Raw genomic sequence first — 19,375 nt, forward strand, 5'->3', positions numbered from 1 at the left:
TTCCAAAAATGGATTAATCATTTAAAAGTTTGAGTGAACTTTTTAAATTCCATACAATAGGCTATTTTAATAAACCTAAACCCATTATGGATTCGACCAGGCCCACAACGGAGTAGTTGGTTGGTGAGGGAAGGGGCCTTGTCATACCCTAACGGACGACTTTCCGAAATATTTCAGAATTTTTGATCCCGTCCGGATTTTCATGCCGGCTCCCCAGAGCAGTAAGCCGCTACTCCAACTGCTAGGCCATTCGACATTTTTTAAATTGACTGAGAAAATCTAAGGACTTTTGTGGTTTCCACAAAATATAAAGTCATTACTTTTGCTGTCATGAATTTTAAGATTTTAGTAATGGAAATATGTTTGCCGTTCTCTTTTTAAATAAAATACATCTAAGTACAGTACGGTTTACATATATTATTCGTGTATGTATACACTTATGCAACGTATAATACATCATGCGGCCTTACTAATTCCTTCTGAAATACGTTATGGCATTCCGATTAAAAATTATTTTCCATCTTTGGATTAATGTAGTATATATATTTTTAAAAACATTGTAAATTTTTTTTATAATACCGTAATCTATCAATATAATAAGAATTTTTAGTAACGTTTCTAGATTTACAGAATAGTGCATTCAAGACGCTGATCCGCCATATTTGGTTCGATTGTTAACGTTCTACTAATATTGCCACATTTTAATTGTTAATAATATCTGCGAGTTGCGTTATTTTATATCTAAAAATAACTTTAATATTATATTAAATCAATAAAATGCATAATACGTATGGTAAAATATAAATTGTGCTTGCTAAACAGAAAAGAATTTAAACACGATGGAATTCTATTTGAATACTCTACTCTACTCTAATTCACGAAGTCAAAAAATGACATTTTGAGCAAATATGTCATACGAACAGGGGTTTTATTCTTAAATTAAGTTAGTATTTTTTTTCTGCGTGTAATTCATCTTTTATTACTTTTATACTGTAAGGTCTCTTTTTTATGCGATTTTGAAGTTGTGCAGTTTGTATTTCATCCAAAAATTTCTTGGACAAATATACATATAGGCTTGTTTAGGAAGCCCGCGTATAGACAGTCTCCAAAAATCGTGGAACGCTCAAAGCTCACTCCATTTGTTCCACTGACATATAACGTTTATGGATGCAAAGAACAGCTAGATCTACCTTAATCGCTTTAGTTCCTAGCAATTTTTGATATAAATGTAATTAAACATAAAAAATACTTAAAACTGAAAAAAACGAAAGAAATGCGTTAATTTTGAAGAAAAAGCTTCAAAGTTTAACTTCCTTTGTCTCGCCCTTCTGTGAAATTTAACACCGATGAGTCATTGTTTACACATCTGGATGACCTTGAACACAGCTGGAGTTGGATTTCCCGGGGCATTCTCATAGACGTCGCGGGAGGACAAGGGTTTAAAGTAGGGTGAACACTAGCTGGCCGTATATTTTTAAATATTTTTAAAAAATTTGGAGACTTAAAAAACATTCCAAAAATTCAAAAAAAAAATTTAAAAAATGGCCTTAAGGACCGTGTTTTATGTAACGCTATGTAACCTGCCCGAGTTAACTCGGGCGAGGAACTAAAGGGGTTTTAATTAACTCTTCACATCCAGATGTCAGTGATTTGTTTTTAGAGTGAGCTTTTGCAATTCGGGGATTCCCCTTGTACATGATACTTACCATCGACAAGTCGCTATTACATCATTCTGAGTTTCGCATTGAAAGGTATAAACTGTAATTGTTTTGAAATTAAATTTTATTTTAGCGGTGTTTTGTTCATTTTTATAATAAGTAGCGAGTTTAAATTTTGCTGATTTCAAGTTGCAGTAATAAGCAGCCTATTTCTTTTAATTTCTGCAAACTTTTTTATGCGGTTTTAAGTTAATTTTAACTCGTTGTTTTGGTTTTATGCGATTTTAGAAAATTACGGAACGTATCCCTACTTTTCCAAGGCAAGTAAAGTCTTTTTTTATGCGAATTTTTTATATGCGCTTTTCTGTAGAACGTATCCACCGCATAAAACGAGACCTTACAGTACTCCCAAATTTCTTCTATTTTTAGTATATATTTTTAGAAATATTTATGTATCACGACAAATATGTTTTATTTCACACATTTGGTACCTCCTGCCATCTGTAGGGAAAAACTTTAACTAATTACGTAAATATGAGAAAATGGCGACCGAGTGGGAAGAAGTGAAGAGACTCGCTGCAGATTTTCAAAGAGCTCAATTAAGTAGCACTGTACAAAGGTACTTACGGATAAATAACGCACGAAACGTAATCTCGTTTAATTATAATTAATTTTGAAAGAGAAAATTATTTATTTAATAATATTTCGTACGTCGATTAAATCACAGCTGTTTGAAATTGAAATATATTGCCACATCATCAGTTGATTATTTGCTTTTTTAACTAATTTGGTTCTTATCTATTTTTATGGTCTAGCACTTGGGAAAAACGTATTTCATAAGACGGTGAACGGACAATTGATGTGTTCTTTATTATATTTATCAAGTTAAAATTTGAAAAATTGACTACATTTTATATTCTTTTCAAGTCTTTCATATAGTCTTATACAGTCGACCCCCCATAACACTGTTGATTTTTCCGTTTTATATGAATTCCATGTTGTACGAGTCACTTAGATTTTACAAATACCTGTGCCGGGCTGTGAATGGCTCACATATTTGTAAAATCTAAGTGACTCGTACAACATGGAATTCATATAAAACTGAAAAATCAACAGTGTTAAAGGGGAGTCGACTGTATTTATTTAAATCCTTGAACATAAATTGTATAATTCATTGATCTTACAGGATACAAATTTCTCATATGAAAACATAGAAAACAAAAAAACATTAAAATTGACAATGATTTGATTCATTCTTATGATTAATAAAATAAATTTACAAAATTAAAATGTATTTATTAAGATTTTTGGTTTGATAATCAAAAACTGTGTAAGTTTGCAATATAATTTTAATTAATAGCGTACGTCGCATGTAAATGTCACGCGTGTCTTTTTAATATTTGTTTAACGATTTTGAAAATAAAATGCGTTATTGAAAAATTTTATATTTTCAGGTTATCCGAAAGGAATTGCATTGAAATTGTTAAAAAACTTATAGAGTTGAAATTAATTGATGTTATTTTTACGACCGATGGTAAAGAGTATATTACTCCTCAACACTTGTTAAAAGAAATAAAAGATGAATTGTTAGTCCACGGAGGTAAAAAGTTTATCGTAATTTTTTTTTATTTTTTGTATTAAATAAAACATTGAACGTGTAAAGTGTTTATCGCATCTCTTTCTTAATATAAATATAGTTTTAGCGCCACCTGTACAAAAATATGAAAAAAATTTCAAAAAAATTATATCAGTACTACAATGAAATACTATTATGTTATTTTGTTAAAATCTATTTTTCTAAACTGATTAAAATTGTCCTCTGTAATTTTATTATATTCCAAAAATGGATTAATCATTTAAAAGTTTGAGTGAACTTTTTAAATTCCATACNCAGTCTTTTATATATATAAAAAAAACTATATTACATACAAATAAAAACCCAGCGAAGCAGGTCCTTGCAGCTAGTTAATAAATACAATTAAAAAGGGATAAAAGACTTTTTGGTGAATCTTTTGCATTTTTTTTGTACTTAGCCTCAAATGAAGGTACAGTTTTATCACATTTTTGCATGATCCTGTGTGTTTGAAAAACTTTTAAGATACTTATTTGTCTTCAGTTGCATTAAAAACTTCTTTAATAAACACTGGTCTACTCCAGGCTGCATTATAATATAATGCAGATTTTCAATCTGGTTGTTCACCAGATTGAAAAATTTTCACCATATTGTCAATTTGGTTGACATCTTGGGATAGAATTCTTGGGTAATGGTGTCCTGTTTTCACTATTCATGTGGTGGCTAAAAAACAAAATGCTCATGACCATAAAAATTCTACAGCTATATTCAGCTCTATAGAAACAATAGCAGATAGATACTACATTATTCAGATAAAGCCAGAACTTTAAGTTGCTTTTTGCTTTATCCATTTTATTTTAGATAATGTCATCTTGTGACTTAGATACAATGTGCTTTATACAGATAAAGTTTAAAATTAGTAGATTGTTACTTGCTTTAATCAAAAGACTTGGATAAAGTTAGCATTAGGCTTATTAATTTTAGGTTTATTTGATACATGGACTTTAGCAGTAGTATATAGTTTTTATAAAGAAAAAAAATTGAGATTTTACATATTTGTGTTATGTACAAAAAAGAAACAGTTCAATCTTCAGACAAACAATAGCCTTGTAAAACTGGAACAATTTTTTTATAAAACAATTTAAAGTTAATTGAAATTTGTTCTAAAATAAACATTTAAATTCTAAATTAGTACAAAAAATAAAATATACTATTGAATGTAATTTTATAATTTCTGCAATTCAATTTTAAAAAGTTTTCAAATTAAAAAATAATTTATAATTTCAAATAAAAGATAAAAAGAAAATTTTTATTTTTATTATTGGGCTGCAATTTGAAAAAACTGTAGACTTATAAATTCTCAGTCATCTATCTGTCTGTCTTTATTAACCTCAAGAATAGAGTTAGATAGATGAAAGATGAGACTAGATATGGAAACCTTGGGGGCAGGAGGCTCAGATTAACTATATATGAACTTCTGATGGAAACTGAAAGTCACGTTATTTCAATTAAAAAATTTTCCCCTGAAAGTTGTTGGATAGATGACTAGCAAGACTTTATTGTTAAAGGAAAAGTGTGATGTACAGGGGCAAGTCAGTACTAATTTGAGGTGAAGTGCATATATTTTAAATTAATTAATTAAAAATATGATTAAAAATTGCAGCCTGGCATTATGATGATGTCACAATAAATACATGCTCATTCCATTATTCATTTTATATACAGGGTGGGAAAGAAAGTCACTTAACACCTCTGTTACAGAATATAGAATGTATCCAAGTTAATTTTGGGACATTTCAATTTTCAACGCGAGTGTTGAGTGTTGAAGTCAACAATTTGACATCATCAACAACATTCCAACTCAAGTACAAAGTGCTTAATTCCCATAATTTCATTCTCAGCAAGATGGATTCCATTCAAATGTCTTACCCACAATTTATTGGAAAGTAACAGTCAACATATCTGTTGAGTGCTGAGTGTGTTGAGACAGCGCTGACAACAGCACCACTTCAAAAGGAACAACTTTTAACGAACATTGAGATCAGTGCTGAGTCAGTGTTGAAAATTGGAATGTCCCATTTGCTCATGTCAGGAACACATTAGATCAAGGTGGAAACAGATCAATGTTTGTTACATGCAGATGGCAGCCATGCTGAATACAATTCTAAAACTAAATGGGAAGGGGGTCATGTGACACATCATTTAGGGTCAGAATTTCACAAGGAATTGATTGCTGAAAGATTTATTGACCTACCTCAAATAATTATGGAGTTATGCACGTTACATGATGTGTTCAATGTGCTGTTCCTGAGCTTGTGTGCAGGCCCATAGACTCCTCTCTCATTCACGCACAACATTGTGCAATCACATCTGGTGTGATAGCACTACGTGCTTTAAAGATCCATTCCTGCAAATGTGCCAGACTGCACGCATATTTTGACAGCATACAAGAGAGACTTTACGTGTCCCCATAAATAAAAGTTCAGTGACTTCAAATCGAGAGTGAGGAGGGCCACTCAACAGGGCCATGCTAGCCAATCTGCCTACCAGAAAACTGAACATCAAGATAATCTCGTAGAAGGTAAAGTGTGGTGGGGCACTGTCTTGTTGAAAAAAGTCAAGAAATGTGCCATCCTCTGTAATGTACTCTGCATTGAGATTATCACCAATGAAAAAATGGACCAATAACCCTGGTTCTCCATATCTCACACCACACTATCATTTTATAAACTCCAATCATTTTGCTGGTATCATTCCAATGAGGGTTTTTAGGAGACCAGTAACATGTGTTCTGTTTGCTAACTTTCTCATTAACATAGAAATTTGCCTCATTTATGTGGATAATTTTGAATCCAAAGTGCTGATCTTCCTGTTCAGACATCATTCACTAAACTGGACCTGACGATCGGTATCATCTTTACTTAGGTAATGCTGTAACTGCAATTTATAAGGGTGCCATTTATGCTCATGCAGGATCTTATGGATTGATGGTCTGCTGATACCGCATTCCTGAGACAATCATTGTTGGCTGTGGGGTGGACTTTGCAAATGATGCCAGCCCTACATATGGTGGTCTCTTCTTCTGTAACATCTTTGGGACAGCTCAAATGTTTCTTATCATGTACCAATCCCTGAATTTCTGGAGTAGGTTGGCAACTGTTACATGTGACACGGACTTTCTGTGTGGATGACGTTGATTAAAATCCTGTGCAATTACTCTGGAACTTCTCTCCCTTGTCATCAGGATGATTTTGATGTGTTCTTCCTGTGTTAGAGGGCATTGTGTTGTCTGTTCTTCACATCTGTAACAATAAAGGAAACACATTAATAACTCTGTAACCATTTGAGGTAGGTCAATAAATCTTTCAACAATCCTGTGAAATTTGATCCTAAATGATGTGTCACATGACCCCCTTCCCATTTACAGTTTTGGAGTTGCATTCAATACATTCAGTATGGCTACCATCTTAATGGCAGTCATACTGAATGCAATTGGTAATTTATGTGTTCCTGATATGAGCAAATTTACTTTGGGTACATTCTATACTCTGTAGCAGAGGTAAGTGACTTTCTTTCCCACCCTGTATATTTGTCTAAGGTATAAGTAAATATAACATAAATATATTATTGAATATTCTTGATATTTGATAAATTGTATTGTTTTTTATATTAAATGTCAAAGTATATAAAAGAAACAAAGTAACAATTATTTCTTAAAACAAATAAAACTTAGACAAATGTTGTATAACATTACTTTGGAAATTTAATATTTTAAAATTATTCTTAAATTAATAATAACTTCTTTTTCTGGCAATATTGAATTTTTATCAGATGGTTGAAAAGTCATGAAATAACCAAATACACTAGATAACCTTAGTCTAATTTTTAATAGCAAAACATACATAAAAACTGTAAAACTGGATATAATTAATTAATAATTAGCTTAATTTGGCCTGAAAATAATCCAACTTTTAGATATACAAAATTATGAGAATGGAATTTAGAATATTTGTGTTTATATAATTTAATTTAGTTTCTTTCAATCTTGTATAGTTACATAATGAAGCTATAAATATTTCCTTGCAAATATACCAAGTTTTTGATTAAAACATTTAAGATTTAAAAAAAAAATTTAGTTGAAAGTTTGAAAGGTTTTTTAAAACAATATACAAGTAGAATTGTAACAAGTCTCTCCTCAGCTGATAACTGAAAATAAATAGTACAACGATTATGGTTCTTATTCCAAAATTGTTTACCAAGTGAGAAATTGACTGAAGAGAGACTTTTATCATCATTATATAAGAGTGGCTCAATAAATAATCATCTGGGGTAACAACTATGTTGTTGCTTATGGCTGATTATTTATTGATTTACCCATATATACACCATTGGATAAGTATTAAACTCTTTCCATGCCAATAGCCACTGTCATTGCCATCAACTTCAGATCACTCTGTTCACTACACTTTCTATCATTAAAATACTACATATACATTAAAAAAAATTGAGTAACAACATAAATTAATTTTTTAAATTGTTATTCAATTCATAAAATAATTCATTAATTTCACAAATTATTTTACATCTTAAAAAAGGTTTACAATAATTTATAAAATGTAATTATAAAAATTATTTTTTATAGGAAGAATTAACTTGGTAGAGTTATCTCGTATATTAAATATTGATTTTAGTCATATTGAAAGTAAAGCAAATGAACTCGCAAAAAGCGAAACAGAATTGAAACTTATACTCGGACAATTGATTGATAAGTAAGTATAATTTTTTAAAATAAATTATTTAAACAATTATTAAACATAAACAATTTATTAAATAGTTTATTGACTATTTATATGATTTATAATAAAATTTAAAGGCAATATTTAATTAAAATTTTCATGACATTTATGAAAATTATGTTAAATAATTTATTTTAGGATATTCTATAAAATATAATTTAATTTATATTTTTATATAAAAATTTGATGGTATGATATGTTGTAAAGTTTCAAAAAATGTAATATTCATCAATGAGCCTTAACTAAAATGTTTTGCTTATTTCTGTATTTTTATGTGTTTAGTTAGAAAAATATATTAAAGTTTCACAGTTTCAGAAGACAAATTTGTGACCTATGATATAATTTTTAGTTTTAATATTTACCAAACTGTTATCTCTTATGTTAAAATTAATAATTTTTTTTTTAAAGAAAAACACACAGTTCTTTGTAATTAGATTTCCAAAGTAAGATTTTTATTACTTTGAAATAAAACAAAAAAATTTATTTCAGTACATATTTAGATGGTATAGCAGATGAAATTAATGACAAGCTTCAGCAGACTGGTCAAATAACTATAGGTGAACTCACTAAACAATATGACTTACCTGGAGATTTTTTAGAAGAGGTGAGTATTATAAGGAATTTCTCACTCATTTAAGCTACCTAATCAACATATTGAGCCTTTAACTAGTAACTTGTTTTATGGAACAAACTTATAAGAATTAAAAAAGTGTATGTTTAAGATTTTACTTTAAATTATTTGAATCATACATAACAAGTATAGTACTTACATAAACATCATCATTATGTAGTATGATTTGTAATTGATATGATAATAAACTGCTGTTTACAACATATATGATTGATAGTAGTTTTTAAAATGAACTTTGCCAACAATATGAATTGCATCATTCTTTCTTATAGTGGTCATGTAGATATTTTCTTGGCTATTGTTGTTGTTATGAAATCTTTTCTCAGTAATATTTATCAATTATTTAAAGACATTTATTGTTCTAATTTATATTCTTATTTGATAATTTTAGTTTTCTTTTAATCAGAAATACAGAATTAAATATAATTTTATATTTTATGGTTTGTGGAAGCAAATGGATACGTTTTTAATTTAACTCACTGACTATGAAAGGTTTTCTATATAACAGTTTAATTTTTTTCAAACTTCCCAGAATAAAATGTTTGATATAATCTAAAGTCAGTTTAAGATGGAAATGAACTTTTATGGATTCATTAACCACTGTAGTAACTCAAGTCTTTTCAGTTTGGATTGTTAAAGTTAAGATACTGATTATGGTCTTTAAAATGTGTTTAGCTATTCTAACTATGTTGAAACATTTTTATGATTGGACGTTTATACCTTCAGTTACTGGTTTTAAAATGTTTTTGGTAAGTTAAAAATGTGGATTTATATATACATTTGAATCTGTACTTTATACAAACATCTCTAAACCCGATATATAATAAAGCTACACACCAATTGAATGCCGAAAATCTATCGGGCTAGTATAAGGCTAATACTAGCCTTATACTAGCCCGATAGATTTTCGGCATTCGGTTGGTGTGTAGCTTTAATCTGTACTTTATGATTAGATTTCATTTAGCATTTGAATAAAAGTAATTGATGTTTATTATCATAGCAATTTTTTTTATAGATTAACTAATTTTACCCATAAAAATATTTGCAGTAAAAAAAGAAATTGTTATTAATTTAGAAATAAATAGGAAAAATAAAGAAAAACATAACTTTATTTTAAAAAAATATATTAATATAAGACGTACTCAGTATACTACATTAGAAATATAAACATCCTATGAAACCTGATTCATTTCCATAAAGCTAAACCAACTGCCATATGGAGCAGGATGATTTTTTTTACCCATTTATTCTAAAAGTATATAATTAAATTGTAATTGTTAAATTTAATATGAGATGGGCACCTAACACTTCTCTCCAGGGACAAATTAATCAGTAATTCAAAATTAATATAACCAAAATATAGTCTGATATTATACAGTTGGTGTAGCTTTATATTTCACTTCTACATATTCTGTATGTATATATTAACTTTTGTTATTCAATAATTTCTATTTTATGATTAGAAATTTCCTAAATTTACTGATTTATTGTTTTATCTTTAATTGGAAATATGAATTTTCTGAAATTAATTAAAAAAATACAATTAATTTTATTTCAGTTTTGTTGAATATTTGTATTAAATATGACTTTATTAAATGTTTTGGTATTTTAAATTTTTTCCATTTGAGATGAAAAAATAAACTTATTATTTCATACTATTTTAATGTTTATATAAAAGCTAGATTTAGAATATTGTGTTTTCCATAATTTTTGGTTAAAGCTCTCAGGAATAGTTTACACTAGATAACTGTAAAAATGAAAAGGATTAAATTATTGTGTGAAATGTTACTATAGTGATGTTTATTTCTCCTTAAAGATTAATGCTTTCTTGATATTGCAGAGATTAAATTAATGCTTCCATAATATAGCCTTATTGCAATTATTGCAGGGGAGGATATTTTAAATCTTTTCCAGTTAAAATTACAACATAATCTATGTTGTATAAGCTATAGAACTGATTATATTTAAATCAACAATTAAATTATTTCAGAAAAATGAGTAAAAAAACTGATAATTTATTTCATTTAATATTCATGTTCATATAATTTAATTTATTTAATAACTTTTCTAATGCATATAAATAATTTTACAAATTACAAACAATTTAGAATTAGGTATTTATCATTTATTTTCATTTCTCTTTACCTATTTATAGATAGTTCATGAAAGATTAGGAATTTCAATTCAAGGACAAGCAGATCCATTTGATTCAAGAACAATATTTACTGAAGCATATATAGCTAAATATAATGCAATAATTAGAGGTGTTTTATCAGCTATTACTAGGTAAAATTAAATAAATGTTTCTATGTATAGTGTCCTTTTAATCCAAAAAATTTATCTTGGTAGATCTGGTAAAAGCTGTGAGATCATATACCAAGAAAAATTTTTTGGATTAAAAGGACACTACACATAGAAATTGAATAAACAGCAACCATACTATATTAAGATAAATAAATGTTATAGTTTATTTATATTTATAAATATTCTTTTTTAGTTATAAATTATTATTTTTTTTTTTAGACCAACAACACTCAATAATCTAATTAACAATTACAAAATCCCTGAAAGACTTTTCTATAGTATGTATAACTTTTTATTTATTTTTATTTATTAAATATTTTAATTATGTAATTGTATTTTTCTGGAAAAATTAGAACAAAAATGTAATTAATCATTTATAGGAAAGGAAACAATTTTTAAACAACAAAAAAAATAGACTAATTTTATAAATTAAAATGATTTTATTTGAATATTTTGTTTCTTTAGATAGAATTGTTTGAATAATCAAAATTACAGTCTGAATTCAAGAATACTTATAAAATAAAAAATTATTATGCATAATTAATTAATAAGTTAAATAGGTCTACAGGATATTAAAATTAAAATATATAATTTTAATCTGTTCATTTGTTATTAAGAGAACTCATAAATATATAAACTTTAATACTTAAATTATTGCACAATAATTATTATTAAAAATTTGTTGCTTAGACACTATGTACTGTAATAAATTCAAACACTTGACATTCCTTCATCTATTATTTTAGTTCAGTTGATACAACATGTTTTAAATTACACGTTTCAGGCATAATATGCCCCTCAAGCACTACATAGTGTCTAAGCAACAAATGGAAATTTTGACACAGTTTCAAATTATCAAATATTATTAAGAAATAATATTTACTTTTTAAACACAATTATTAATAGTTTAAATATTTTAAGTTTATTTCAAAGATTTCCTAAATCTCTACTTGTTCTCATTAAATATTTTCTACATAAATTATTATTTTTTATGAATAGTATTTATATTTGGATAAGTTTTTATTTTAATCACAATTTTTAATTACACCTAATTCATAGTTATATAGAAATATATTTCCAGAAAACTGTAATGGGAATGTAAAAATTGAATATCTATATTTTGTACTTGAAGGAATACTGTTTCAGAAGATGATCAGTAGCAATATTTTATGTTTCTTAAGTATAAAAAAGTTATTTATAATGATATATTTATGTCAATATTTGGATAGTGTCTTTTATGTTATAAGTTATAATATACACATATAACACAAAAGTAAATTAAAAGCATTTCAATACTTTTTCACAAATAAGTTTTCTTTTAATCCAAGAATGAAAGTAAATTTTTAGTCCATTATTTATTTGAATGCCTTGTCATGAAAATTATTAATTAAAATTCATTTGTATCCATTATATTTAGTAATTTATGATAAAAATTGGATTTGAGATGAATTTACATTTGAAATATTAAGTTCCTATGTAAATGAAAATGCATTTTTACAGATACAATTATATATGTATATCTGTTGTGCAGTGAAATTCATAAAATACATTCTTTTTCTTTATTTTTGGATGAATTATTATTATATAAAAGTATAATTTCATTTTTGTTTTAATTTTTTTATTATTATGAATTCATTAAAATTGTTTGACACACTTTAATATTTATTTACATCTATAAGTTTCTGGTAAAGTCTTTTATTTTTAAATTATTTTAATTACTAATATAAATTCATTTTTTCATTAATTAAATTTTTAGGTATTATAGACGATCTTTTGAAAAATAATTATATTCATGGCAGTATATCGGGTGGTCGTTCTGAAAGAGCAAGTTATATACCTGATATCTATGCAAAATCTCAAAATGAATGGATAGATTCATTTTTTATGCAAAATAATTATATAGGTAAAATTTTTTAATTATTTATTATTTATTCTATTAAATTGTTTCTTAATATATTTTTAATAATTGAATATTTGTTATAAACTGCATTTGCCATGGTCAAATTTAAATAAGTGAACACTTAATAGATTTTTAATCCTTTGATGAGTAGGTTTACTAATGGTTCCTTCTTCTCTTGATTGAGTTATTTTTTTATACATTATAACACAAAAAAAAAAAAAAATAATATGTTATCTTCTAATTCTTATTTTTTTTAATAAACTAGACAATATTTTCTTCTTGTGATTTGTGTGTGTTGAAAACTTCAGTTATTTAGGAGGAGACAGTGAGTGTGAATAACTACTAGATGTCATGTTTGTCTTTATACTGGAAAATTCTATGTTAAATTTCACAAAACTTACAAAAACTATCTTGAAAGAATTTTATAGATTTGTCAATAGATGTCCCTAGCTGTCTATTTTCATGTTTATCTGTAAATATCAGTGGCGTGCCATGACATTTGATGATAGGGAAGCTGACTTCCAGGGACAATCAGTTAATTGTGTGTCAGTGATGGTCTAGGGTCCATTCGTATCATTTGTTCGATAAGCCAGTAAAAATCGCAGACTTCTCTAAATGTATTTTTAATATCACAATTACATTCTGAATTGCTAGCCACAATGTAAGGACTACAATTAAAAATAAAATAATAAAAACTTACTTGGTGAAATAAAATGTGTGGTGGATGTACAGTACAGTACATACCTGGTAGAAAATATTCTTCAATTGTATGAATATACTTTTAAAGAAAATTATAATTAAATATAGCTTTGTAAAGAAATGTACACAAAAATAACATAAAATATTCTTTACTTTTTAAATCTTAAAACAATCCACCTAGTCAAATAGCTCGCTATAAGTGGCTAATGGATGGAATCAGAGATGGTTGTAGTGTGTGCATACATGTGGACTGCCAAATCCCCAGGGTGCTGATACTGGTCAATGTCAAATACCTCTTTTGTCGCATCACTAGTATACCTCAAAGGATGCGACAGGGTTGTTGTAAATTTTAAACATTTCTCACCATAGCTGTAAAAATCTAAATATGTTAAACTTAATAGTCATTTGTTTTCTAACTAATTCGTTTTAGGACCACAGAAATTTCCAAAATTTAGTGTCCACAGAAATTTCCAAAATTTACAACTTTTCGGTCACTGTCGTTGAACTGGAAAGATTTCTTTCTTTTACATCTAATATTACAAAGAAATCAGTCCACACTGTACTCGGCTAGAGATTGGTTCAGTTAAGCTTTCGTTTAAGTAAAATTTCGGCTCTTTCAGCAGGATTTTATTTATGTCCCCAATTCCCTAATCTCTTAATTAGGGAATTTAACTACTTCTTAAGTAGAAATAAGTCAAAACCAGTTACTTTGTACTTGAATATTTGTAGTCTTGAGAAAGAAGTGGAAAGACAAATTTTTATGACAATGGATATATAAATCATAAATTTAAGGAAAATAAATTCTAGAGCTTTTTCTTTTGCATCTCTCTCATTCATTAAATTTAGTTGTAAATGATGCTACCAAAGTAACAGTTAATTTTTTAACAGTGTACAAGAATTGTACATGTTTTTTTCTACATCCCCCTATAGATGGGACATATGAAATCATAATATCACTGGTTTAACATTGAAATCTGTGAGTAATATAAAATCAGAGAGCAGAATAAAACTATCAAATATTTTAATGGATTTTTTTAACTCCTGTCAACTATACAGAACTATTATAAAAGCATACCAGTAAATACCTATCGGTTGGGTTAAGTTATAAATCTATTCATGATTCACATAATTGGGCAAGGGTGGCCAAATATCTAGCAGGCAGGCAGTTAACAGCCCAGAACTGGTTAAGGATAGAATCATTGGAAGCATTATATGTGTATAGCTTCCACCAGCTGAACCGTGTGAGGTTGGTGCTCTGTAAAGCACATGCTCTAATGCATATAATATGGCTGTTTGGAAGCTGACCCAGTTTCGACAATACAGCGCTTCCATTCTGTCACTAATATATAATAGCAATCTTATCATTTTTTTTCTCATGTAGTATAGAAATTTGTAATAAGATACATAATGCTGTTATAATAAAATATAAATTTTAATTAATCCAAAATATATTAAAATATGAAAATAATCGCGCAATATGTATTTATTTTTTAGAAAATACAAGGGAAGCGGCACTTCCACCGCTTCCAATGATGGCACGCCACTGGTAAATATACAAGAGTACTACAATGAGACAAACTTCAAGAAGGTATATGTACTGTACCTGCTTACTCTGTATAGCCTACAAAATGTATTATGTATATATTTGGAAGTAATCATCAAATAGTTAATTATTTTGAGAAATTATGCAAGTGTATAAATTTTCTTGAAGATTATAATTCTTTTAATAGAAATAATCATATTTATATAAGATTATTTTTAAAAATAAAATTAATCTTGATTTAAAAATTTTTAATTATTATATCTGTAATTTTCATAAATTAGTTAAAAGTTGATTTATATAATTTAAAATGAAAAACTGATGATGAAGTTCATTTAATTTGATCTAAAACAAAGCATTTTGAGAGTAATTTTTACTTTTTATATTTATAAATTTTAAACCAATTTTTAATTTTTATATACTAGAATGACAATTTTTATTTTTGCATCAAATACCAAACTATAGTGGTGCTCAGAAATTAAGCAACAAATCAAAAAACACAAGTTTATTTCTTAAGTGTATTATTCTTGTTGCCTTATATTGTTGGAATAATGCATAGAAAAGAAAAGAATTCAGTTGAATGAGTTATAAAATTACACAATTAATATCCAAAAATGGCATAGAAAAATTCAGTGTTAATATAGCTTATTAAAGATGTAATATCAAGTTCAATTATACTAACAAGGGGATGGCATGATGGATTCACTGATTTTGATCATACTCAGTGAGGTTATAGTGAATTGCAATGTTAACTGATTCATATATTGTATATGCTGATCTTTGATGAATGCCATGCCCGTTTCTTAACATGTTCACTGCTGGTATAAAAACTGATTTCCCTACCAATATGCTGAAAAAATAAAACATTTTCTGATATATTTAAAAAAATGTATATTAACAAACTAATATAAATTTGCCTTAAGTTTATAAATAAAAATAATTTTAATAAAGAAATGCAAAAAATTAATACATTGTAAAATTTTATCAAACAAAAAACAATTTTTATAGTCATAATTCATGACAAATTTTTGCACCAATAAAAAATTAATATACAGAAAATACTAATACAAAACCAATGGATGAAATATATTCTTTGAATTGTAGAATAGATGATAACGATAAAGGATTACTGGATTTAAATCATGCTACTTTACTGTTACTATTAACAATCATATACTAAGTAATTTGGTACTAGAGGTGTGCATTATGTTCCATCTCTTATTAAATTTAATAATTATAGTTAAATTCTCAAATTAATATTTATAATTATTAAATTGTAAAATCGAAGCCCACAACTGCCACTTACCAGCAATTGTAGATTCAAGTCCTGCTCCATGCTAATTTTTTTCTTCCAGAATATTCTAAATTATTTAATAAATATTAATTTAATAAAAGATGGCATCTCATGCCTACCTCTAGTACCAAATTACTCAGTATTTAATTATTAATAATAGTGGTAAAATAGCACAATTTAAATCTGGTAATCATTTGATTTTGTTATAAAATATTGGGTTTTAAGATGTTTATATATGTATAGATAAAAATAAACTTTCCTTATAAACAAAGGATAAAATTTTCCCAAGTAATAATATAAACAAACTTCAAGAACACACAAGTGTCCTTGGCATATTGGGCAGTGTAGGATGCTTCAAAGTATCATTGGTGCTGAATATGTTAATGTATGTGAGCATCAGTATTCATTTGAAAAGGTAAATTGGCTGTTTATTCTAATAATCACATAAGTAATTACAAATTAATAAAATAAAAATACATTTTAAATGTATAACTGATATTATTCATTTAGAAGTGAAATACAATATTATATTTTAAAATCATCATGACACTGATTGAAATTACAATGTCATATACATTTGAAAGTATACATCAGTAAGTATGATAGTCAAATTGCATAAATCTTGACTTATGCAGGTGTTGTTATCAATCTTCTGAATTAAATTTTTTTTTCCTGTAAGAGAAATTTTGACACATTTTTGTACATTTTGTATTGTGTCAGAATATAATTTAATTATTTATGTAAGTTTTTGAATTTCAGTTAATCTTTTTCTATTAAATTTTACTATAAAGTTTGAATTTAATGTTAATAACTAAAATCTTTCTTTTTATTAATTTAGAATATGATTCTTTGTTAAGACTCGGTATATCAGAGCCAAAGGCATACATAATGAAAAAATTTAAAGATAAAGATCTTACTTATTTAAATTCCTGTTGTGTTGGAAAATCTATTTGGGAACAAGTTGAAGCTGCCATTGATGAAGTTATTAGCACTGCTTCTTGGATTGATGCCATGGTAGATATATTTTTTAGTTGTAAGTTTAAGTTTGTTCATAAACAATAATTTTATCATTTTAGTGACCTGCTTAAGCAGACTTAGCTTGGCTTAGAAAAACATTTAATATCAATATATTTTGCAAAGTTTGCAAAACCTTATTTTCATTATTAAATTGTTTGACAAACAAACATATAAAAGATTTATTTTGATATTTATGCTTAAATGGCAATAACAACTATGTTATGATACTATTTATTACATTATATTAGTTAATAACGTGCCTAATTTCAAATGTTAAATTATTTACATTTTATTCCATAATATTTACTTTCATAATTCTAGTTTTATTAGACCCTAGTCATTTTTTTCTTTGTGAAATTGTTTAATTGAATCACAGCATTCTCAAAAAAATAATTTTACGTATATTTGTATTAAAAATTTGAATGAAAATTAACTTGAAAGATTTTCTTTCCATTTTCTAAATTATTTATTGCATAATGAGTTGGCAGCAGTTTCGATATATCTGTATTGATATCTCCCATATATTAATAATTATTAATTAATGATGAACTATTTTTAATATCTGAATCTTACAGGATTGCATTTCATTATCAATTATTGATATTAATTTAATGTAATAAATAGTAAAATTACTCATTTTGTTCATTTATTAAAAAATTAGTAAAACTGAAAGGATATTTTGATTACAGATATTATTTTTGTTAATTATTCTATCTAAATTTATTAATTCAGTAAACGTTTTATGACCTAACTGATTATCTGAAATTTTGGCAATTGATTTTCCTATAATTCATTACAGTAATACAAATTTTAGAAACTGGAAATTTTTGTAAACTTATCAGCAGTTTTTCAAAAATTTCTAGAAGTAATTGAAATTTCTTATTATTTCTCATTTGACATCTCTTTAAACACAAATATTATGATTTTACTAATCTCAATAATCTGTGAAAGTAAATATGACAAAACTGGAGAGTAAGCAAATGAAAGAAGCAGTACCCCTTGTTTAACTCCAGCAATATACAGTATTTATTAATTAAAAATGTTTTAAATATACTTTCACGAGCCTTCTAAAGTTGGAACATCATACTTAAATAAAAAAAGAATGAAAAGAACATTCAAAAAATATATTAAATGCAATGAAAATAATTTAAATTAAAAAAATGGGAAGAATGTTCTAAATCAATAGAATAGTCATACAGTTTAAATACATATAATATAATCAAAATTTAAAAACATAAATGCTATAAAAATAAAACAAAAATAAACAACAAACAATTATCAGAGAACCAAGCTTAAGTTAAAGAGCTCATATAGATTTCCTCACTGTCAATAATGTATCACAGGGGTGACCAGCCCGCAGGCCGCATGTGGCCCAAGGCAAGTTCAAATGCAGCCCAATAAACGTGTAAACAAAATCAACAAATTTTTTTATGTTCTTTTATTTATTTATTTTGACGGCATAAACTCAATAAAAGAAGTTTCACAAAGCCATAAATCTTTATAGATATTTTATTTTTGAGTGGAAAGGAAATATTTTCAAATACTTGAAAAGTATGAATGAGAAAGAAATACTAAATAAAGCTGGAGTTGTGACTCAAAGAATTATAGATCCAAATTTGGGGAAAGGAGAGAAAGGCCAAAAGATAAAAAGTAGTGAGAAAGGTTAAATAGACTTTCTATTAAGCAAATATGGAATCTTAATTTTCCAACCTTCCTCACTTCTTTATCTTTTGTCCTTTCTCTCATTCTCCTGCATTTTGGTCTATAATCCTTTTCAGTCCCAACTCCAGCTTTTTTTAGTATTCCTTCCAGTGTTGCATGATTTGGCTACTTTGTGCCAAGGTTAGCTACCCTTTTTTTAGTTTGGCGTAAAAAATATCATTTGGAGCATTGGCTACTTTTTGGACTACATATTATTTATAAATATATTAGTCGAATAAAAATGCACTTTAAAATGGTGTTT

The 19,375-nt window shown here is 26.9% G+C and overlaps 1 protein-coding gene across 1 annotated transcript in view; it reads left to right on the top strand.

Annotated features, from left to right (window-relative positions):
- The first annotated feature begins 2,160 nt into the window (after positions 1-2,160).
- The window catches only part of LOC111630302 (E3 UFM1-protein ligase 1-like), a 33,859-nt gene continuing 16,644 nt past the window's right edge, over positions 2,161-19,375 (top strand). Inside the window, exons 1-8 of the mRNA XM_023374388.1 lie at positions 2,161-2,277; positions 3,113-3,258; positions 7,874-8,000; positions 8,517-8,631; positions 10,814-10,944; positions 11,182-11,240; positions 12,719-12,865; positions 17,234-17,409. Coding sequence (XP_023230156.1) covers positions 2,201-2,277; positions 3,113-3,258; positions 7,874-8,000; positions 8,517-8,631; positions 10,814-10,944; positions 11,182-11,240; positions 12,719-12,865; positions 17,234-17,409 — 978 coding nt within the window. The 5' untranslated portion in view covers positions 2,161-2,200. The remainder of the gene's footprint in view (positions 2,278-3,112; positions 3,259-7,873; positions 8,001-8,516; positions 8,632-10,813; positions 10,945-11,181; positions 11,241-12,718; positions 12,866-17,233; positions 17,410-19,375) is intronic.

The sequence above is a fragment of the Centruroides sculpturatus genome, unplaced genomic scaffold, assembly GCF_000671375.1.
Source record: "Centruroides sculpturatus isolate CEXI.00-Female unplaced genomic scaffold, Cexi_2.0 scaffold463, whole genome shotgun sequence".
Classification (NCBI taxonomy): Eukaryota; Metazoa; Arthropoda; class Arachnida; order Scorpiones; family Buthidae; genus Centruroides; species Centruroides sculpturatus.